Here is a 22,999-nt window from a genome sequence, read left to right as displayed (position 1 = left end):
ACTCATCTAGTTCAGCATCCTGTTCTCACAGTGGTCTGCTTGGACTACTGCAATGCACTCTACGTGGGGCCACCTTTGAAGGTGACCCGGAAACTACAACTAATCCAGAATGTGGCAGCAAGACTGGTGACTGGGAGCGGCCACCGAGACCACATAACACCGGTCCTGAAAGACCTACATTGGCGCCCAGTACATTTCCGAGCACAATTCAAAGTGTTGGTGTTGACCTTTACAGCTCTAAACAGCCTCGACCCACTATACCTGAAGGAGCGTCTCCACCCCCATCGTTCAGCCCGGACACTGAGGTCCAGCTCCGAGGGCCTTCTGGTGGTTCTGTCACTGTGAGAAGTGAGGTTACAGGTAACCAGGCAGAGGGCCTTCTCGGTGGTGGCGCCCGCCCTGTGGAACACCCTCCCATCAGATGTCAAGAAAATAAACAACTATCTTCTAAGACATCTGAAGGCAGCCCTGTTTTAGGGAAGTTTTTAATGTTTGATCTTTTATCGTGTTTTTAATATTCTGTTGGGAGCTGCCCAGAGTGGTTGGGAAAACCCAGCCAGATGGGAGGGTTATAAATTATAAATTATTATTATTATTATTATTAGCCTGGAACTGTTTGGAAGTCTATGATTCTATGATCAGTTGCAAATTACATGGCCTACTGTTGCAGTATGGACAGATGTAATAGGGACTATCCAAGCGCGCAATCATCCACATGCACTTGGGAATTGCTTTTGAGGACTTGCAAAAGTAGGATGCCTCTGAAGCAGTTGGGAACTGAGAAATATGGCCCAGGAAGAGGAAAAAGGATTGACTAAAACTGCGGAGGCAAGTGAAAACATGCGATCCACAGACAACAGAGAGGAGATCCTAAAACATTATAGGACAATTTGATTCCTTTGCTGGAGAAGAATGCATGAAGCGACAAGGGTTGTACATGAGAAATTACTTCTACTATTCCACAAAATCAAACCGTACCTGCACAAAGCCGCACACCATAAAGTCGTCAAACAATGGCAAGCTTGGGCGGTCTTCTCGGTAAATGATGATTTTGTACATGCTCACAACCTCATGGAGTGATTGAGATCTATCTGTTACCAGGACATTTATTCTGTTTATTCCTAGTCCAAGAGGGTAATTTGCTACACTGTTGAAAAAAGCACAATAGCAAGAAAATATCAGCGAAAAGTAGAGCAACCTGTGCACTTTATAGCTTCTCATCGGAGGCCATAAAAACTTTTAATGGTTTTTTTAAAAAGATTATAGATGAACTGAAGGTTTATCTGATGACATGCAACTTTGTCTTTCTGCCCCCCGTTCTCATTAACATTCCCAATGCTCTTTTAGCTCTATATGTCTGGATTTGAGATCTCCATGGTTTTCAGTAGAGATGTTTATTTTAGTTCATAAAACACAGGTGTAGAGCATATTTTGGTTTCTACCTTTAGCAATCTGCATGATTTCACTACAAAGCATTGTTCATGTTACTGAATGAGCATACATGTACATAATGGAGAGGAAGAGCATGGCAGTAAGCCCCATTCCCCAATCTACGCATGCACAACCAGTTCTGACCCAATTGGGTACAGGTCTACAGCGTGATGCAAACTGGGCTCATTATTGCATAGCTGGGAACCTTATTTCTGGAGGGCTCTGGGCTATGTACACAAAGTTTACCTGTTCTGCAACTTGTACATGCATAGGGATTGTAGAGTCATTAACATACCCTGGTCAAAGCCTGCTGCGGCAAATCTGCATACACATCAAGGACCCCTGGACAGTTAAGTTCAGTCAAAGGTGACTATGGAGTTGCAGTGCTCATCTCGCTTTCAGGCCGAGGGAGCCGGCGTTTGTCCACAGACAGATTTCTGGGTCATGTGGCAGCATGACTAAACTGCTTCTGGCACAACAGAACACCGTGATGCACAGAAACGCCATTTACCTTCCTGCCACAGTGGTACCTATTTATCTACTTGCACTGGTGTGCTTTCGAACTGCTAGGTTGGCAGGAGCTGAGACAGAGCGACAGGAGCTCACCCTGTTGCGCAGATTCGAACCACCAACCTTCTGAATGGCAAGCGCAAGAGGCTCAGTGGTTTAGACCACAGCGCTGCCCGCGTCCCTATACACCAAGTCATATGAAGAGCACCACAGCATCAGGGCTAATTTATTGGAGCAAACTGCCCCGCAAGGCTGCTTAAAGGGGCACCTTATAAACTGCTTCACCTGACAAATCTTCCATGTGAAGCAGCATGCTCTTCTCCATGTGAACTACCAAACCAGTTAAGGATAGTATGGAGAAATCTGCTACAGCAAGCCTTCCTAAGAAGCAAGACTATTGAGAGATAGACAACTAAGGCATAGTTGGAGCAGATCCACTGAAATCAATCTCCTTATATCTATTAAAGTTGATGAGTCTCATCTGAGTATAACTTACTTGGATTTCACCCACATTGTCTTATCACTAGGATGTGTGTGTATGTGTTTTAACTCCATGTCTCTTGAATAATAGCCCACTCTCCCAAATACCTTGGTCCGGTCTTCTCATCCAGGTGGACTTCACAGCGACAGTTTGCAGGTTCTGCTCTAATCTTTATTGTCACCACATCAAATGGGACTTCAGAGTAGTATTCCTTGATCTTTGGGTCAAAATTAGGATTTAAATCCAAATGTGGATTGGTGAAGATCTGCTTGATATGAGGTAGGGAATCTTTATCTGTTACAAAAAGGGAAATCAATTTTTTTAAATAAGCAACTGGGCATTATCAATGACTTGACTCTTTATTCTTGGTCAAATTCTATTCCCTTCTGTCAGGCATTTTTTTTTATAAAAAAAATTTGCATATGAAAGTGGATTAAAAAAAAAGGTTTCAAATACAGTCGTACCTTGGAACCTGAACGCCTTGTGAGTTGAACATTTTGGCTCCCGAACGCTGCAAACCGGAGGTGACTGTTCTGGTTTGTGAATGTTCTTTGGAACCTGAATGTCAACGTGGCTTCCAATTGGCTGCAGGAGCTTCCCGCAGCCAATCAGAAACCATGTCTTGGTTTCTGAATGTTTTGGAAATCGAACGGACTTCTGGAACTGATTCCATTCGACTTCCAAGCTACCACTGTAATCCAAACTGTTTCTGATGGGCAGTTCCATGGTTCTTCCCCAAGCACCACATGAAGTAAGATCTTTGAACAATTAATATGGATTAGAGTGGTAAAAGATCTTCCCACAGATTAATTGAAACATTTGTGAGGGTAATGAGAGGGAAAATGTGGCTAATGATGGAAGTCTTGGAAATGAATCAATTTGCAAGGTAGTTACCGTATTGGAAGAAGGAGACTGAAAGTAGATGATGTTTTGTTTCCTTATAGGTCTATAAATCCACCACTAGTATTTCTCAGTGCCTAAATATTTATTTTACCCAAGCAACTAGTGAAAGCAAAAATCATCCTCCAAAAAGGTTACATGAATACAGCGTGCAATTTTGTTGAATGAGCGCCACCTATTGCCAAAATCTTAGGTTTGACTTACCATGACTGCAGTGTATTTCTTTAGCCAGATTTAAAAAACGCAAACCTAGAGGATAAACAAACACAATTCAGGGTGGTTTGTGATATCTCTACTACATACATCTGCATCTGAGAAGAAATAAAAATATCATAGGGTTGCCATATTTCAAACAATGAAAACCTAGAGGGGTTTTTGCCTGTTTTGGCAAAATCAACATTTTTGAGCTACTTTTATGGAAAATCAGCAAAAACGGCTGCCATACATCCAGATTTTCCCAGATGTTTTCCCACCTGGACACTGCAGCCAACTGCAGTATTCCAGATATGTCCGGGATGTATTGCAACCCTAAAATATCATGGCAGGTAACTCTTTGGGTTAAGAACTTTTCTTCAGGATGAGAACAGAAATCGTTCTCCGGCGGTGCGGCAGCAGCAGGAGGCCCCATTAGCTAAAGTGGTGCTTCAGGTTAAGAACAGTTTCAGGTTAAGAACGGACCTCCAGCACGAATTAAGTTCTTAACCTGAGGTACCACTGTACTTTTCCTAAACATATTTCAAGAAGCAACAGCCTTAGAGGGAATAAATGGACAGTCTTATTCAAAGAGGGAAGAAAAGCATTGTGTAGGGACCATTTTATTGACAGGGGAGATAAAATGTTGAAGGTGGGACTCATGCAATAACATCGCATGCACCATCCAAAATGTGTTCATGGCTCCAGCACAGCCACATTTCCCACACTAAATAACCAAGAATGGTCAGGATAGAATCTGTATTCATGACAACACTCAAGCAACTGCTGTTAAGACCCATTTTGTGCCCAATAAGCACAGGACACCTTTGCCCGGCGGTGCTGTGGCCCATAGATCGCAGCAAAATACTGGGCAAGGTTTTTTGCCCAGTATCTTCTCTGTGTGATGGGCTCATGGGAAAAAGCTGTCCCATGAGCCCTTGCTGCAGCGGGGCACCGGGGGGGGGGGGGAGCCTATATAAGACTGCTTTCCTTGGAGCTCACAGCCATTTTGCTTTGAGAGCTTCCTGCCCACCCAGCAGCGGTTCTCAACCTGTGGGTCCCCAGATGTTGTTGGACTACAACTCCCATCATCCCTGAGCTCTGGCCTTGCTAGCTAGGGGTGATGGGAGTTGTAGTTCAACAACATCTGGGGACCCACAGGTTGAGAAAGGCTGGTAGAGCCTTCACTGAGCAGTTTAGGGTCGCTGGTTGACTGGGTCAGAAAGAGTTTTTCCCCCCTCTCAAGCTGATTGGCACTTGGTTGGTTGTTTTCCCACCTTTCTCTCAGTGAAATTATGCCTTTCCTTTGTTAGGCAGAAGAACGTTGTTTGTTTGTATAGGGGGCCCCCCATAAGGGGCCTGAGGGGAGGACTGACCACAGCAAAACCCAAGCGTGGGCTCAGTATCTGCCTGGTTGGAATCTTCACCCTCGTCCCCCAGTGAGACTGCTTGCTTGGCTTGCACCACGGCAAGGTTTAACACTGGCCGACTCCTGTCCTACAGGTTTGGGGCGATCGAAACCCAGCGGATCCATTCCATTAACCTGGGGGTTGTGGAATGATGAACTAACTGATCCTGGGACCCAATGCCATGCCAACCCTTGCCCTGCCTGCTGCTGTCAATAATGACCGCTCCCCACACTAAACGGGGGGGGCGCCCTTTGTGTGGTCGAGCGCAGCCCCTGGACCCTATGTGGGTCCATTAGCACAGGCTTGGCTTCGCCTCCCCCCCCCCCCCGGGTGGGATACCTGGAGGTCTCCGCCTACCTCAGCCAGTTGCCCAATCCCGCCTGGGGAGGCGTTGCCAAGGTGACCAGGCCAGGTAGGGGGAGGGACCACCTGCCCACACAATAGGGGGAGGGTCTTACCTGAGAATCGCCAGTTGGCTCCAGAGCTTCTCCCACCCTACCCACCCTCAGTTAAGACTTCTTTTGCAGGTTAACCATTTCTCCACAGGTACGCAGGCGCTGCTACGTCAAGGTCGCTGTTGAAGGGCCAGAAAGGAATTCCCCTGCATTGGCAGGTTTGCCTTTCCCGTAGCAAAAAGTCACAACTTTGGCGCTATCAGGCCTTGGGAGGAATCCTTTAGTCTATCTTCCCAAAATGGGAGGGGGGTGCATGCAGCGGTGATCCACGCCCCCCTTCTCTTTGTGGCGGCGATACCAGGGTTCCCCGTTAAAGTGGTTGTTTTGAGGGGAGGCTTTGGCCGTACGCCTAGAGGTCGTCATTGCTCTCCCCTGTGATGGCAGCATAACGGGGGCAGGCTCTCTCTGTTTGAATATATGTTCTCCAGGGCCAGCCCATCCCTCCCCCCCCCCACACACACACTGGATAACCCTGATGTTCCCCAGATCCCTGGCGGGGACTGGGAGGGATAAATGCCCAATTCCTGAGCCAAGGTCTACCCACATCTGAAACATAATAAAGTTGTGGCCAATTTTAATCCCATAGCACGTTGTCTTGAGTCATTATTCCACATGGGGGAGGGCCACCCAGGGTTTGGGGGACTCTGCCTGTCCACGCAAAGATTTGGCCTGATTTTATCCCGGCACCATTGTACAGTCTGGTTATTTTGCTGTTCTCATGGGTCACATAATGCACCCGCCTGGGCAAATGGAAATCTCCTTGAGGCAATTCTACTTGGCTGCTTCAGTTCAGCTACACGGCCTTCATATTGCTCTACCCATAAGTGATCCCCCCCCGCAAATAGAATGAGAGAGAGAATACAAACTTTATTACCTTCATGTTTTTCTCTAATTGCAGAAGATCTTGTTTTCATGCCACCCTTCTCTGAGTAACCAGTCCTAATGATGAAAAAGCAGAGAGATTTCTAAACTAACAAGTGCAAGGAAAGAAAACATCTGCATACAACACTAGTGTGAGGTTTCTTCCCCCTCCCCTTACTCTCCCCCCCCCCCAAGCACTTTCCTTTCACTAGAATTCTTTTGGTAACTGCTGACATTAATAAAACGGAAGAAGCTATTCTGGAATAGTAAAGGAACCCATAAAGGAAATAGAGCTCGACCTTTGTAGATGGTCTTTGCTTCAATAATCTTTATAGGGAAAGATAATATAATTTAATCTAGCATGGGTCATATATATTTTTCATGGCATTCCATTAATAATGGTTTAAAAATTCATTCAGTGAAAAGTTTCCATTGCATATGCAAAATGACATTTGCCGGTTTTTGCCAGAGGCTTGACTTTCCCTACAGGGTTGGGACAAAAAAAAAAAGTTGCCACCATCATGTTCTGCTTGTGAGTTTCTAAAATATTTGAATGCTGGACAGTGTGATCAAATTCTGCTACGCAATTCTGATGACCCTAATCACTGCTACTGATAAATGATTCACAGAAGCAAACAAATGAAATTCTCTAGGAGGGACTCGCTGCTGTGCAACCCCCACTCAGTTCAACAGGACTTGTAGGAGAAGTTTGTACACACTCAGTTGATGCAAACAGAGGTTGTGCAGTGACTGTATCTGTGCCCATTATTCCCTTGGCACCGGCTCTCCCAAGGTGCTCATGTGACTGTTGTTGTTGTTGTCGTCAGGGATGCAGGTGGAGCTGTGGTCTAAACCACCGAGCCTCTTGGGCTTGCTGATCAGAAGGTTGGCAGTTCAAATCCCTGCAACAGGGTGAGCTTCCGTTGCTCTGCCCCAGCTCCTGCCAACCTCACAGTTTGAAAGCACACCAGTGCAAGTAGATAAATAGGTACAGCTGTAGTGGGAAGGTAAACGCCATTTCCATGCGCTCTGGTTTCCATCACGGTCTGTTCTGTCAGAAGCAGTTTAGTCCTGCTGGCCACATGACCCAGAAAGCTGTCTGTGGACAAACGTCGGCTCCCTCGGCCTGAAGCGAGATAACCTTGTACACCATAGTCACTTTTGACTGGACTTAACCACCCAGGGGTCATTTACATCATCATCACCATCATTATTATTATTATATACCACCCTCCATCAATAGATCTCTGGGCAGTTCTCAGCATAAAGATACAAGATAAAAACACAAAATAAGAACAAGTGCAACTTAAAAATTTGCTTTATACTTCTTCTTCTTCTTCTTCTTCTTCTTCTTCTTCTTCTTCTTCTTCTTCTTCTTCTTCTTCTTCTTCTTCTTCTTCTTCCCCACCAATCTGGCTGGGTTTCCCCAACAACTCTGGGCAACTTTTAGCACATATAAACACATGCTTTTAAGTAAATGTACCTTAAGTAAATGTGTACTGGTGTGCTTTTAAATTCTCACCTAAGGCTTGACCATTTGGTTTTCATCCAAGGCACGTTTCTGGAATCCTTGTTTTGCCTGTGGAAAAAGAGTAAATAATTCTTAAAAGTCCTTGATTCTTAGTGCTAGAAGTATACGGACTGAACGGGAACATCTTTGCCTTGCCCAGTTGCAAAGAAACATTGGTCTAATATTAGAAACGTGATTTACAGAACCAAGTCACGTGGATCCTATGGCGTTCTTCTTGTCTTACACATACACTATAGACGTTATCAATAATTGCTATCTTATAGCAGTGAGCTGCATTCCTTTGTGGGTAATAAGCCAAAGCTAAATGTGGCCATGACCACTCTACTTCCTGATTTCACACACAAACCCATCCCCCGCTACAATGCAAATTGTGAAAAAACTGCCCATTCACTCTAACGGGAGATATTATTCACTAATAACCCAGAGATGCATTTTAAATGAAAGGACACATTCTACTCATGTAAAAACACGCTGATTCCCGGACGGTCCGTGGGCCAGATTTAGAAGGCGATTGAACTGGATCCGGCCCCCGGGCCTTAGTTTGCCAACCCCTGCTCTAGGGAATAGATTGGGTGAAGCAGAACAATTGAGTACCTTGTGATCCTCAGCAATCTCATTCCTGTCTCTTTTAAATTGATCCTAGTGTTTTGAAATGTTTTAACTCTTAATGCCAAGAAAGGTATTTGTATTTATAATTGACTAGATGACCCCAGGGGTCCTTTCCAACTGTATGATTCGATGCAACGAAGTGTATCATTGCAGAAGTCCAAAGGGTTGTCATCTTTTCATGGAATCAACCTCTAAACCCAGAAATAGGATCAAATTGCCACCTTACCCCTTTGGAAGGTTTGCACGTGGTACTTTGTTAATGACGTGCAACTGTTCAAGTAAATTTGAAAGGAGCCAATGCACAGCCAGGATCGAGCCAAGTTTTTCCCCCGGATTCACCATACGATAAAGGTCATGCATCAAAAAATGGGTCTTGGGAACAGTGGAGGGGAACAGCTGAAAGGGGAAAAAGTGAATGTGGATCAGATTAGTAAAGACATGCAGTTGATTTATAGTTGTAGAAATATTTATAGACTGCTTAATCATAAAGCTCAACAACAACAACAGCAACATTACGTATACCCCACCCATCTGGCCAGGCCTCCCCAGCCACTCTGGACGGCTTCCAACAGAATAGTAAAAACACAATAAAACCATCAAACACTAAAAACTTCCCTAAATAGGGCTGCCTTCAGATGTCTTCTAAAAGCCAGATAGTTGTTTATGTGGTGTACATAGTTTAATTACCAATAAGCCAGTTAAAGCCACAAAGCTGTTTAAAAATATACGTAAAATAATTATCAATAGAAGGCTAAATCGGTAAATCTTTTAAAGCAAATATAGCTAACTAAATTATACAACTGTGTAGGTTGAAATAAAAAATCAGCTGGCATAAAAAATGATAGTGAGAGCGCCTGTTTAACGTCAATGGGCAGGGAGGTCAAAATGATAGGTGCTGTCAGGCTAAAAGATTTAATCCAACATTATGTGGCCCTTGTGAAATTACAAGTACAGACTGATAAGTCTTTGTATCTCTTACTCGTTTGAAAAAATAAGACATATTTCTCCCTATTTTCTTTCTTCCTGCTCTGGTGAATAAAAATCGTATCAGAGGTATGTGGGGAAATATTCGCATTGGCAAAAAAGACTTGCTATAAAACAAACCCACAGATGTTGGCTTACCACTTCGTATTGTCCCAGATTCTGCAGCTCTTTTACAAAATTAATCAGTGGGTTTAGTTCTTCTAAAGTTAGACAATGGTCAGATTCCTTTGGGAGATGCTCTTGCTGTGAAAGGAAAGAAGAAGATCATAGGCAGTAGGGGAAGCCTTGGGTCCTAAGGCAAAGTACATGTGTTCTGAGGCAGACTGCTCTCTGCTACTGGCACCCTGACTCCTTGGCCAATAAAAAGCTTTATCACTTGAATCTGTTGGGTTTTTATAAGCTTGTCCTTTGCTGGCAAACAGTTGGAAGATGGACACATGCATAATGACCACAACATCCAGAAGAAATCCACCTTGCATTGCCTCGCTGGACAGCTCCATAATGATACTTTTAAGGACCAACACATATTTCAAACACAGGACTTTCCCCCCAAAGAATGCTGTGAGTTACCCCCTCACACAGCAACAATTCCTAGCATTCTTAACAAACTATAGCTCCCATATTTCTTTGCTGTGTTGTAAATGTGTAAGGTAAGAAGGTCAAGTAAGTCTGGACAGTTAAGTACAATCAAAAGTGATTACGGGGTTGCGGCGCTGAAATATACTCATAGTTGAGTAGTTCTTTATTTCGTGCTCTTTATTTCAGCTCATAGGAACAGTGATTGATTTCCCCCCAAACCTCAGGCTTTATATACATTATTTACAAAATGAGTACCGTCTGATTGGTTGCTTGTGTTTCCCTCCTGGCGCCTGATTGGGCTGCTGCTGTAGGCCAATCAGTTGTTGCATACTAGTATCCTACTGGCCTAATAGGCCGATTAACTTCCTCCTGGGTTCTGATTGGGCTGCTCCTGCAGGCCAAGCAGGTTGTTGCATTTTAGGATCCTACCTGCCTATTGTTCTAGGATCCAAGCTTAGTACACAACAGGTGCTCATCTCGCTTTCAGGCTGACAGAGCTGGCATTTGTCCAAAGACAGCTTTCCAAGTCATGTGGCCAGCATGACTAAACCGCTTCTGGCGCAACAGAACACCGTGACGGAAGCCAGAGCGAACGGAAATGCCGTTTACCTTCCCACTGCAGCAGTACCTATTTATCTACTTGCACTGGCATGCTTTTGAACTGCTAGGTTGGCAGGAGCTGGGACAGAGCAACAGGAGCTCACTCCATCATGGGGATTCGAACCATTGACCTTCTGATCGGCAAGCCCAAGAGGGTCAGTGGTTTACACTACAGCGCCACCTGCATCCCCATTGTAAGTGAGAGCCAGTGTGGTGCAGTGGTTAAGAGCGACAGACTCGTAATCTGGTGAACCGGGTTCGCGTCTCCGCTCCTCCACATGCAGCTGCTGGGTGACCTTGGGCTGTTCACACTTCTCTGAAGTCTCTCAGCCCCACTCACCTCACAGAGTGTTTGTTGTGGGGGAGGAAGGGAAAGGAGAATGTTAGCCGCTTTGAGACTCCTTCGGGTAGTGATAAAGCGGGATATCAAATCCAAACTCTTCTAAGTAAATGTGTACTGGTGTGCTTTAAGTGTATGGTTTGGATCTGCCGGCTGAAATCAAGTAAGTGAGTTTAGGATTGGGATATTGGAGGTACAGCTGCAAATACATCCTAGAATCATAGTTGGAAGGGACCACGATGGTCATCTAGTCCAACCCCCTGCAATGCAGGAATCTTTTTGCTCAACATGGAGCTTGAATCCAGATTAAGAGTCTCATGCTCTGCTGACTGAGCCATCCGAGATATATAGGATAGGCTGAAATAGTCCATGGTTTGGAGGATTGTCAGCCTATACTTTCCTAACTTCTCCTGCCTGTTGAAGAAGGCCAAATGATTTTTTTTCATAGAATAAAAGAATGCAAACCATGTTCAGGATAAACAGAATACTAGAAACAGGGTGAGCATACTATCTGAACTTATGAGATTCTACATCATGCCAGAAGCATGTTTCTGGAACCTCATATCTCTGCCTCATAGCACAAGACACGACCCACCTCTGAGTTAAAACAGAGTAACATTAACATTAACCATGGTTAATACTGGTGCCAAGTTAAACCTGGTCGAGAGTAGCAGAGGATTTTTGAGAAAGAAGTGGCTGGGTTGGCAGGAGTATAGCCATACTCTTATGCTGAACAAACACAGAAAAGCACAGATGTTTTACAGGGTGATCAGATTGTTGTTGTTTTTTTAAAAAGCGACTAATTAAGTGTAATAAATATTAGATAAACAGATCTACCAATACCTTAATCCCTGTTGATCGGTAAATGTTCTGCAAAGCCTCAAAGAAAGTAGAGGAAGATGACTGATTTGATAAGAGAATTCTGAAAGTATCTCCAAGAACAGTTTCTTTAACAGTTTGGTCCTGAAAATCCGACTCTCTGTCAGCTTGAAAATCAAAGTGTTCATGTACCTAGGAAGGTTATTAACTTAAGGTTATTAACTCATTCAGAGATGAATATTTATCAAATGCACTACTCTCAGTACCTACAGTTTGACCATTAATGTAGAATCCACTGGGGGTTGTCTATCAGAACAGAATATGGGCAGTGATCATATTGGGCTAGGAGCCCAAAGCAGGTCTGGGAATTGTGTGTTGAAGTCCCCAAGCCACCCCAAATAAAACACAATTCACACAGAAGTTTTGTTTAAGGTTTTTGGCATAATTTTGGCCACAACTTTATTAAAATACAAAAAATGTGAGTGGTTGCTTAGGCATTGGTTGCGACTATCTGACCCCGCACGGGGACAGACTGACATTCGCATGCCTGCAAAAGTCAGAAAGGGAAAGCATTTTGGGGAGAAAGCTGGAGCTGGTTACCATGCCCTCACCCCCCCCCAAATGCTTCCAGGGGCACTTGCGTGGCCCTAGCCGCTTGACAGGGGTTCGGACAAGAGCATGGCGAGCCCCTGGATTCCTTTAACGGAATACCCTTGCAGCAGCAGCATTGGAGGGGCAGGCACAGCCAATCCATACCCCTCCACCAACCAATTCATAAAACCAATGCCTAACCGCAACCTTACAAGTTGTGACGATTTGCTACGCAGTAGGCAAAAACCAAATGGCACCAGTCAATCAGCCAAATGGACAAAATTCCTACCGGGCCTCTGCTCCAAAAGCAGACAACCCCATGACAGGCATAGCAAGGTCAAGCAAACAACCCTAAATATGGGGAGGGAGGGCGGGTGATCCAATGCGCACAGCGAAAAGAGGAAGCTCAATGCTGCAGCAGGGAATATATAGCTTATGGCTGTCAATCACAAAATGGCAACATCACATTCTCCCCAACGACAAGAGGAGTCTAATCACAATGGTGGCCACTATCTCTTACCCGCCCAGCAACAGTGGGATTCTTGTTAGACCCCACCGCAACACGTGCTCTCCATGAAGGAGAACACGCTATGCCTTATATAGAGTCACACTGAGTCCAACTATGACACATCAACTGTCCCTCTGGAGGGGCTGACAACATGCATAGACCTTCAGCTCCAGGCTAAATTGACTTGTGGGGATGGAGATAGCCCTGCAAGGGTGATGCAGGTGTTTCATATTACTGTTTCTGGTTTTACTTTTATGTTCACCATTCCAGTTGATGCTTTAAAGCACAGTGGTTTCTGCAGTATAAGAAAACTTCACTGGGAATTCCTATAGGATTTCCTCTCGCCTAGCCACAGTCAGTTGCTCATATGGGGAAATGCTACTGATGCTTGCTTACCTCAAGAATAACCGGATCCATAGAGCGGCTGAGCCCAACGTCGAAGGTTAGCATCTGAAAGCAGGAACTGCACCTGAAGTAAGATGACAGAAATGAAGAGTTGGTTCTGTCTTCAAAGGAGGCGATGACCTAAGATACAGATTTCAAAATGCACCCCGTCTCTCTCAGAAAGCCCCCTTTCCCCATTTGAATGACTGGCCTGTGAGAAATACTGTTGCGAGGGGTCTTTTTTGTTTTTGTTTTTTGTAGAGGGGGTGGAGATAGATTGTATGCATGAAACCAGGATTCAAATCCTGGACTAGCTAATAGCTGTCAAGCGTCCCTTATTTGGAGGGACAGTCCCTTATCCCACCGCCATGTCCCGCTGCTGTCCCTTATTGATGATGTCCCTTAAATTTCCCGGGTTTCAAAGGAAGCAGCTCCTCTCCCTCCCTCCCTGCCGGCCAGGGAGGAGGGAGGCTCCAACTGTGTTGCTTGGCTGCATTGCTCACCCAATAAGGAGTCTAAGAACAACTGGGGGGGTGGAGCTTGCATGCCTTGTGCCGATCAAATCGGCCGCATTGCCTGGGGACTTGCCTTTGCTCAGCGCTTCCCAGCGGAGAGGTGACAGTGGTTTTCCTTGCTGCATCCCCTTTGCTGGGTTGTTGTGCTGTGGAAACCACCACTTGAGGCTTCGTTTGGCTGCTGGCTGGGCTTTCTGCCTTTGGCTTGGAGGGGCTCAGAAGTTGAATATAGCTGTACTTGGAAAATCCCTTATTTTGGCTGCTGATCCCTTATTTTCAAGGCTGCTGGTCCCTTATTTTCAAATCTGTAAGTTGACAGCTATGGAATAGCCAGGCTAGCTTCCTGGAGAGATAATGGCCCTCTAACTATGGGCCATTAAGGAAACAAAGGAAGTGACTCTGTGCCAGACAGAAAATGGGTGGGGGGCCCTCCTTCAACTCGCTGGTAGTTAGAAAGACAAAGGCCAGAATTGAGAATCGAATTATGTGAACTAGAAACTAGAAGCTGGCAGCAAGGCAGCAGGCTGAGGAGGCAAAGAGTGAGAGTCATGTCTGATTTCTGCCAGAATCAAAGGCAGGGGCAATGGGAGAAGCAAGACCCTCTTGGGGCATTGAGGCTGTGAGCCCCTCCACTGTAGGCTCAGGTTGTATAAATGTGTAAATAAACCATATATTATAAAGACACCACAATCTCCGCTGATCCTCATTCAGAGGAAACCGAGCCCAGAAACCCTGGAATCTTGCACCGCTCAATGATTGGGGTTGCCTGCAACAATACTTTAACCAGGAAGGAACAAAACACCTCGGAAAGTGTTCAGTGGCTTCAGACAGCAGATTCCAAGAAGATGTCTTTTAAAAAAAGAAGTCTTTCTCCTTACCAACAGATACCTCTTTCTTTCTTTCTTTATCTATCCCTGTTTTAGACTCTGAGCGTTCAAACAAACCCATCAAGGCAAAGCTACATGGCTCCATTATGTCCCAGACTTTGGAAGCCAGATTGAAGGCACCCTCATATTCCAAAGAGCATCTCTAAGAAAATTCAGCTTATTTCAATTTGTGTGCTTCAATCTCCTTACTGGCTGGAGGCCTTTGGTCCGGAAGAAGGGGCTTCACTAAAAACCTCAGTTATCAATAAGAGTTTGGTTATTGCTTCTTTCATGTCCTCCAGCGCCTGCTGTGGGGAACTGCCTTTCAAGACGGTTTCGAAAAAGGCTTGCAGCTGCAAATGAAAAGGAAAAAAATGCAGGAGTTTTCAAAACCCTGAATTATGTTGCATTTCTTCATCTTCATGAAATTCGTGAAGCCACAGCCCAGCAAGAGATGGGATCCAATATTATATCTGTAATATGCAGTCTGGCTGAAATAAGGACACTAACATACTATCAGCATCTACCGGATGCTGAAGGAACTGGCTGTACCACTATCCGGTCAAAGTCTAAAAGGGTGAAAATGATAGACAGAGAAAAACATGGGTGGGAACTTTAAAAAAAGAAAGAGATTGTCCTATTGTATTCTGCACATCTCTAGCTGATGTCAAAATCTGAGCACTCTCACCCGTGCATTTATAAAGCCAACTTTCATTTCAGTGCATGGTGGGTAAGTTGCAAGGAGCTTCTTACACAAGTGGGGAGATAAAACAAACCAACAAACCAAGCATTTTTCAAACTCTTTGGTAATAAAACTGAAATGAAGATGAAAGCACAGGCTTACCTTGACTGAAAAGTGCTTCTTCTTGGGCGGATACCAGACGACAGCAGTCGAATGAATGAATGCCCGCAGAGGTGTTAAAGATGTCACCAGAACGTACACTTTGATGATGACTGAAATGTTTTGAATTTTAAAGGTGTCTTTAGCGGGTGATGGATGCCTGGAAAATGACAGCACAATGTTAGGCGAGGGCTGCTTCCTTTCTATCAAAAGTTCTTCCCTTCCTGTTTAACTGGCACAAAAATGCTTCCCATTATGTTCCTCAGTGCTGGTCCAAACATTTTCCTGCTGAAATGGAGCCAAAATGGTACCCCACCTTCTGAGGACCCATAGTTTTGAAAATATCTCACTGCACAATTCAGACACCAACCTTTGCCCTCCATTTCACAAAGCAGCAATATACCCCCAAAGCCTAGCAGAACCAGCATGCTTCAATTTGGACACATTTTGATGCTATGCTAAACACCAGTTTAGCCATATGGTCAATATTTGCTTGCTTAATGCAAGCCATAGTTAACATTAGCCACAGTTTTGTCCATTCAGATGACATGACAAGTTGTGATTGAATAAAAGCAGAAACAAAAGCCTCAGATGTTCTTGCAGCCACAACGATGGGGGAGAGAAAATTGGTTGCATGTGAGCAGGGTCGCCAACTATAGGGGGCTCTGGGTGCCCGAGCACCCACAAGTTTTTTGTTGTGGGTGCTTAGCACCTACACTGTGGGGTCCATGACGCAACTTCTGGTGCCTCACGTAGCACCGGAAGTCACCTCCAAGGCCTCACGAGACCACAGAGATGCTTTCTAAGGTCTCGGAACCTGACTTTCAGTGGGACTGGAAGTCAGGTTCTGAGGCCGGGGTGTGTGTGTGTGTGTGTGTGTGTGTGTGTGTAACGTCATGACGTCACATGCCCTGGGCACCCATAACCTGCTGCATATGAGCATGGAACAAGGATAGGCTCATTCACATAATACTTCACTATAGTTCAGTATAACACAGGTCCTGAAAGACCTACATTGGCTCCCAGTATGATTCCCAGCACAATTCAAAGTGTTGGTGCTGACCTCTAAAGCCCTAAACAGCCTCGGCCCAGTATACCTGAAGGAGCGTCTCCACCCCCATCATTCACCTTCGAGGGCCTTCTGGCGATTCTCTCCCTGCGAGAAGTGAGGTTACAGGGAACCAGGCAGAGGGCTTTCTCGGTAGTGGCGCCTGCCCTGTGGAATGGAACGCCCTCCCTTCAGATGTCAAGCAGATAAACAACTATCTGACATCTGAAGGCAGCCTTGTTTAGGGAACAGTTCCTTGCAAATACCCCTTCCAGTTCCAAAACTGGCATCATAAAGGAATCCAGCTATATCATAGGAAAATTGTAACATCTAGTTCAACCCATGCGGACGCAGTTATTAAGAACAGAAAACCAGTCTCTTACTGCTGAGCGTTCTCGATCGGCCGATGCAACATTTGTGTAAAACTTGTCCTTCTGTTATCATCTTGGGACTTCATGGTATGAAGAGGTATAATGTTTGATTCGGGGCAGGCAGAAAGGGCAACTGGAAGATGTACATCTGAAACAACATCAAGTTGGAGAAGGAACGAAAACGAGAAGATTGTTAAAGTAGCTAGCGCCTCTCTTTTCGGGAATTGCAATGTTTTGTTATTACTTTCCGCTTTAACGTTTCTCCGCGTACACAGAACACTTTATTATTCCACCTTCTTACATTTTATTTATTATGCTCATGCCATGTTCTTCTTACAAGGAGATGCAGAGTGGCTTATATAAGATTTCCAGTGGGGGAAGATTTTCAGACACTTTGTCAGGTCCTTACAGGCTTAACTGAATTCAAAGTGGGAAGGTGTTGGTCTTCCAAGACCATCTGTGGTGGCTCATGCTCAGTGAAACTGATGGGGAAGAAGACAGGGAGGCCAAAATGAAGTGGAGCCAGAGTCAACGACATGCAGAGCCCACTAATTCTAGCTATGTCCCCATCTCCCTCCATCCTGAGTTCTGCAAGGGCAACACCGACACTAAGGGCATAGCTGATAAGCAGTGCCACTCCTTGGACTGGATATAAGAAAGGTGGCAGGCAGGTGGGGGCTTGATGAAGGCAGAGGTGGCTGTGGCAGTAACTGCTGGGATAGCTTAGTCAGTAGAGCACTACTCTTAATCTTCGGGTTGCAGGTTCAAGCCCCACCTTGGGCAAAAGATTCCTGCATTGAGGGTTATAGAAGACCTTTGTGGTCCCTTCCAACTCTACAATTCTATGATTCTACAAACACCCTTATAATTAATAGTCAATTGCAATGGGGACTCTGAGATCTAATTCGCACATTTTATTTGAGAATTACTTTTTATTCTGTGTAATAAGAAATTTCAGTGGATATGATATATAATGCATTGGGGGGGGTGTGTTTAAAATAACTTTTTCTAAAAACCAAACCCCAAAGCCTTTCTTTTAGGTGCTGAAATTCCAATGGAGCAGAAAAGACTATAGTTATGTATTATCACGGCTGTGCAGATGTTATGGGCCCAGGGATAGAAAGAAGATCAAGTCCCAATCAGAGAAGAATGGCAGATCAAGTTGATGGATTATGCCGGAATGGCAAAAAGGACCAGAAGAATAAGAAATCAGGAAGACCAAAATTTTAATAAGTAATGAGGAAAATTTATAATTTATCCTGAAAAACACTGTAAACAGCTGAAATTGTTAGTAGGATTGAATAAAACATCTAGTTTAATGGTGAATTTTGGACATAATGGAGATGTAAAAGGTTTGGATTGTCATAAAAGATGTAGGAGGGAATGATTAAAAGTAGGACCCACAACGGGGAGGAGGGAAGACCAGGAGATTCTTTGGAATCTTGTTTTTATGTTGTATGTTGGATATGTGATTGTAAAACTTTAATCTGAAAAACCAAATAACTAAATTCTTTTAAAAAAAACAGAGAGCAGGCTGAGAAAAAGACCTAACAAAGAAAAGAAAAAGTAAGAAATTTCAGTGGATCTGATCATGGTTTTACTGCAAAAGTAGCGACTGCTGTTTTCCCCACTCCCTACTTCAGATGATGCCATGGACTTTGGCTAGCACAACAAAAGTTCAGCTGACTTATAATTAAATATGCATTGGACTGGGTTATAGGGAAAGTTTGGCATACCCAAATTCCTTGAAATGGTTAAACCCACAATTATGTTCTTGAGGCTGTGATCCGATATGCACACTTTCCTGAGAGTAAGCTCCACCGATCACCTTGGGACTTCTAAAGTAAACATGCACAAGATAGGACTGAAAGAGTCATATATTTCCATGATGGGGCTTATGATATGCTTTACACATTGCACAAAATGGTGGGATAGGAAGTGAACATATCCGGTGTTTTATATAAGTAATCGAATCGATGGAATGCTGCCAATCAGTTGAATTAAATGCTTCCGGCATAGCACCAATAAATTGCTTCACAGGAGTTATCTACGGTGATGAAACTGCAAACGTATTGTAATGAGATCTGCCAGTAGAGGGCACATTCTCCCTTCCCCTTCCCCACGCTTTTGTGACAAAGCCTTTTTTGTTCATATGTGGTGTGGCTTTTTATTAACTGCAGCAAAGTCCATTTTTAGACATTTCTTAATGCTTAAGAGAGAAGTCAAGCTGTGCTTATTATTCCCAGATCTCATTACTTAGCATGAGACCACACAGTGCTAAGCTTATTAAGTGATTAATATAACTTCTACTTAAACAGATGCACTTTATTTCAATATGCCAATCTAAGAACATAACTGAGGCTGCAGGATGTCTAATTATTGCACGGGAATAAGGAATTGGTGACAAAATATTATTCAAAAGAATACACATTCCAAAGTACCTTGGCAGCTGCATACAAGGCCACAATGATCTGATCACAGTTATGATTATTACTGCCATGCTATACCATGAACAACAAGACCTATTTCAGAACAGGAGCAATGACATAATCACTCAAGAGCACCTGGGTACGTGATGGTCTGCCTTTGCTTTTGGAAGTGAATTAGGGGAATACTGAGGTTTCCAAGTTTGCTTGCACCAGTTAGCATAGAGAAAGCCAAAGCACTAAGAAAGTACTCAGTCAGAGGCTGGATACATCTTTCCTTTCTTTTGATGTGGCTCCAAGGTAAAGGTAAAGGTAAAGGGACCCTGACCATTAGGTCCAGTCGTGGCTGACTCTGGGGTTGCAGCGCTCATCTCGCTTTACTGCCCGAGGGAGCCGGCGTCCAGCTTCCGGGTCATGTGCCCAGCAGGACTAAGGCACTTCTGGAGAACCAGAGCAGTGCAATGAAACGCCGTTTACCTTCCCGCCGGAGTGGTACCTATTTATGTACTTGCACTTTGACGTGCTTTCAAACTGCTAGGTTGGCAGGAGCAGGGACTGAACAATGGGAGCTCACCCCGTCGCGGGGATTCGAACCGCCGACCTTCTGATCGGCAAGTCCTAGGCTCTGTGGTTTAACCCACAGCGTGTCTTGATGTGGCTCCTACTTCATTCTAAATGGCAGCACTTCTTAGCAAGATTGTTAGATTTTGAATTTAAAGCTAAAGTTCAAACTTCAGCTAACTGAAGATCTTTTGTTACAGCTTAATGAGCTATTCAGGTTAAACTGGTGCAGTCAGAAGTAGGCAGCAAGAGGTTACTCCAAGGAAATGATACATAGGCTTGTGAGTTGAGGCCCTGCTTTGTGATGAAATAAGACATATGGACGCAAGTATTTTAGGTTAATGGGCTAAAAAAGGCCACAACTTTATTGGTTACAGAATGTGAGTGGTATTGGCTTAGGCATGGGACCAAACAGACTATACTTGACTCCTGTCTGCTCAGCAGGGAGTCACACAAGGGTTAACAAACTGTAGGGGGAGCTTGGTGGTGCAAATCAACTGGAAGCTTTCCCCTAGAGTCACCGGAGGGTCGTACTATGGCCCTAGCCACCACCTGGGCTTCGGACAGGAACTACGACCGCCGGATTCCTTTAATGGAATACCCTTCAAGGGGAGGGGTAAGTGATGGCTACAATCTCCCCTCCGACACACAACACGTTTTCCAGTGCCTAACTGCCAAACCTTACAAAGTTGTGACGATTTGCTACGGGGTAGGTGAAAACCAAGTGGCTGGTGCCAATCCGCCAAGTGGAAAAAATTCCTACCAGGCCCCTTGAACAGGCAACCAACGGAGGTCCGTAGCAAGGTCAGGTGCTGAAGCAAAACCTAGAGGGAGGGCAGGCGGGTGATCCGAGGAAGCAAGAACAAAACAAGGAAGAGCTGTTGCTGTGAGAGCCAGTGTGGTGTAGTGGTTAAGAGCGGTAGACTCATAATCTGGTGAACCGGGTTCGCTTCCCCGCTCCTCCACATGCAGCTGCTGGGTGACCTTGGGCCAGTCACACTTCTCTGAAGTCTCTCAGCCTCACTCACCTCACAGAGTGTTTGCTGTGGGGGAGGATGGGAAAGGATAATGTTAGCAGTTTTGAGACTCCTTAGGGTAGTGATAAAGTGGGATATCAAATCCAAACTCCTTTTCTTCTTCTTCTTTGTGGGCACGCGGCCATTTAAATGCAGCTAAACCATGCCCCTCACCCAACTGGATTGGCTGGCTGGGGGGCATGACGCTGGCCCAGGATTTCTGTGACACAGGGGGCCTGGCCACGCCCCCCTGCGAGCGTGGGAAGCAATTCCTGCTCACAACCCCTCCCCTCTGGGAAGAGGAGAGGCTTTATGCAACAAACTACTGCTCTTTGGTACATGTGCGATAATGGACCAATACTTGCAATTTTGGATTCTTCTTTGGTCATGGCTATGAATTTCATCATGATGGCCAATGTCTCATCCTTCTCCCATAGGAAAGGATTTTGTTTTTGTTTTGTCGAGAACTGAATTTAAGATTGGGGTGGGCGGGAAATGAGAAACTTGCAGGATGAAAATTGACAGTTTCCTTCATCTGTACAGTGGTACCTCAGGTTAAGTACTTAATTTGTTCCGGAGGTCCGTTCTTAACCCGAAACTGTTCTTAACCTGAAGTACCACTTTAGCTAATGGGGCCTCCCGCTGCCTCTGCGCTGCTGCTGCTCGATTTCAGTTCTCATCCTCAAGCAAAGTTCTTAACCCGAGGTACTATTCCTGCGTTAGCGGAGTCTGTACCCTGAAGCGTCTGTAACCTGAGGTACCACTGTAACCCCCAAGTAAAATTGTACACTATTGCACTGTAAGATGCACCTAGCAGAAGGGTTTCCTCGTTTACTTGTGGTTAAGTAACCCACGTAGTGCATATGGTTTGATGAATAAATCAGAGCTGGAGTCGTTTAAAAGCTACATTCCTCGTGCAGCAAATGACTGAACAGCGTCCTTCAAATATAATAAAGCAAGTGCAATCAAATGACTGCAAGAGAGAGAGAAGAGCAGGCAACTGTGACGCAAAGTGCTTCAGCAGATAAACAGGAATCAGCAGCAAAAGCAATATTTGAATGGGTGGCCCTGTCGCAAAGAGCATATACAGCAGGGTACGCATGAAGGGTGACCAAAAAGGATGAGCAGCTACTTATACACACTTAATAGAACCCAAGAAGATAATATAGATTCATGAATTTCCCCCCTCCGAAGAATGCGGCCCAAGTATTGTGGTTAGATTTGAACCGCACTCTGAATAACGTGTCCCCCCCCCCCCGAGTAACGGGACAAATGTTCTTCTGCATTTGTTTTATAGATCAAATCTTCTGTAAAGACTTCAAGAGCTATATCTACAGCTGCCAAATGAGCGTGATATTTCATGTGTCTGATGAAGTGTGCTCTGGCCCGCAGAAGATTATTCCACAATAAATGTGTCACAGTGCAATCCTGCTAGTGTAGTTGGGCGGCGGGGGGGGGGGGGAGAAACTCAATGATTCTTTTCTCTGCAAAAAGTACGAAGATCTATGTCCTGCCTAATGACTCGTCCCACGAAGGAGAATGTGTCAAAGTAAGAAGCCATTATTCCACCGTAGGTTTATTCTAGGGTCTGGCTGTGAGAGGATAGTATTGGAAGTTCTTTTTGTATAGCTAGCAGCTGCTTCTGTGAAGGAACACAGGTTTTTCCTCATTGGCCTGAACGAGAACACAGAGACACTACATTAGGATAGGAAGAGAATCAGAATGCCCCGTGTAAAGGAAGATCTGTGGGTTTGTGAAAATCAAGAAGGCAGAAATGAGTGCCCCTCTATTAATTTGAATTTCCTGAACATATCAGCCACAGTGCTTCCCTTTAGGAAGTCGACAAACTTTCTCTGATAACAGTTTGCTTGCTGCCATGCTTGACAACAAGACTGACAGATACAAACAAATCAAATCACATCATTTTACATCAGAATGGTACCCGGGTTACAGATGCTTCATGTTATAGACTCTGCTAACCCAGAAATAGTACCTCGGGTTAAGAACTTTGCTTCAGGATGAGAACACAAATCACGCAGCAACAGTTGGAGGCCCCATTAGCTAAAGTGGTTCCTCAGGTTAAGAACAGTTTCAGGTTAAGAACAGACCTCCAGAACGAATTAAGTTCTTAACCCAAGGTACCACTGTACACATTTCTGAAGGCCTGGGCC

The 22,999-nt window shown here is 44.8% G+C and overlaps 1 protein-coding gene across 1 annotated transcript in view; it reads right to left on the bottom strand.

Moving 5' to 3' along the window:
* The window catches only part of CPED1 (cadherin like and PC-esterase domain containing 1), a 123,546-nt gene that overhangs the window by 50,904 nt on the left and 49,643 nt on the right, over positions 1-22,999 (bottom strand). Inside the window, exons 6-17 of the mRNA XM_081211499.1 lie at positions 16,838-16,973; positions 15,410-15,566; positions 14,776-14,918; positions 13,197-13,269; positions 11,726-11,893; positions 9,502-9,606; positions 8,606-8,775; positions 7,762-7,818; positions 6,253-6,317; positions 3,527-3,571; positions 2,530-2,716; positions 979-1,147 (exon numbers count right to left, since the gene is read on the bottom strand). Coding sequence (XP_081067625.1) covers positions 979-1,147; positions 2,530-2,716; positions 3,527-3,571; positions 6,253-6,317; positions 7,762-7,818; positions 8,606-8,775; positions 9,502-9,606; positions 11,726-11,893; positions 13,197-13,269; positions 14,776-14,918; positions 15,410-15,566; positions 16,838-16,973 — 1,475 coding nt within the window. The remainder of the gene's footprint in view (positions 1-978; positions 1,148-2,529; positions 2,717-3,526; positions 3,572-6,252; positions 6,318-7,761; positions 7,819-8,605; positions 8,776-9,501; positions 9,607-11,725; positions 11,894-13,196; positions 13,270-14,775; positions 14,919-15,409; positions 15,567-16,837; positions 16,974-22,999) is intronic.

This window comes from Podarcis bocagei, assembly GCF_964188305.1.
Source record: "Podarcis bocagei genome assembly, chromosome: 10".
Lineage (NCBI taxonomy): Eukaryota > Metazoa > Chordata > Lepidosauria > Squamata > Lacertidae > Podarcis > Podarcis bocagei.
The sequence above is the reverse complement of the archived record's forward strand: the minus strand, read 5'-3'. Positions and strand labels throughout refer to the sequence as shown.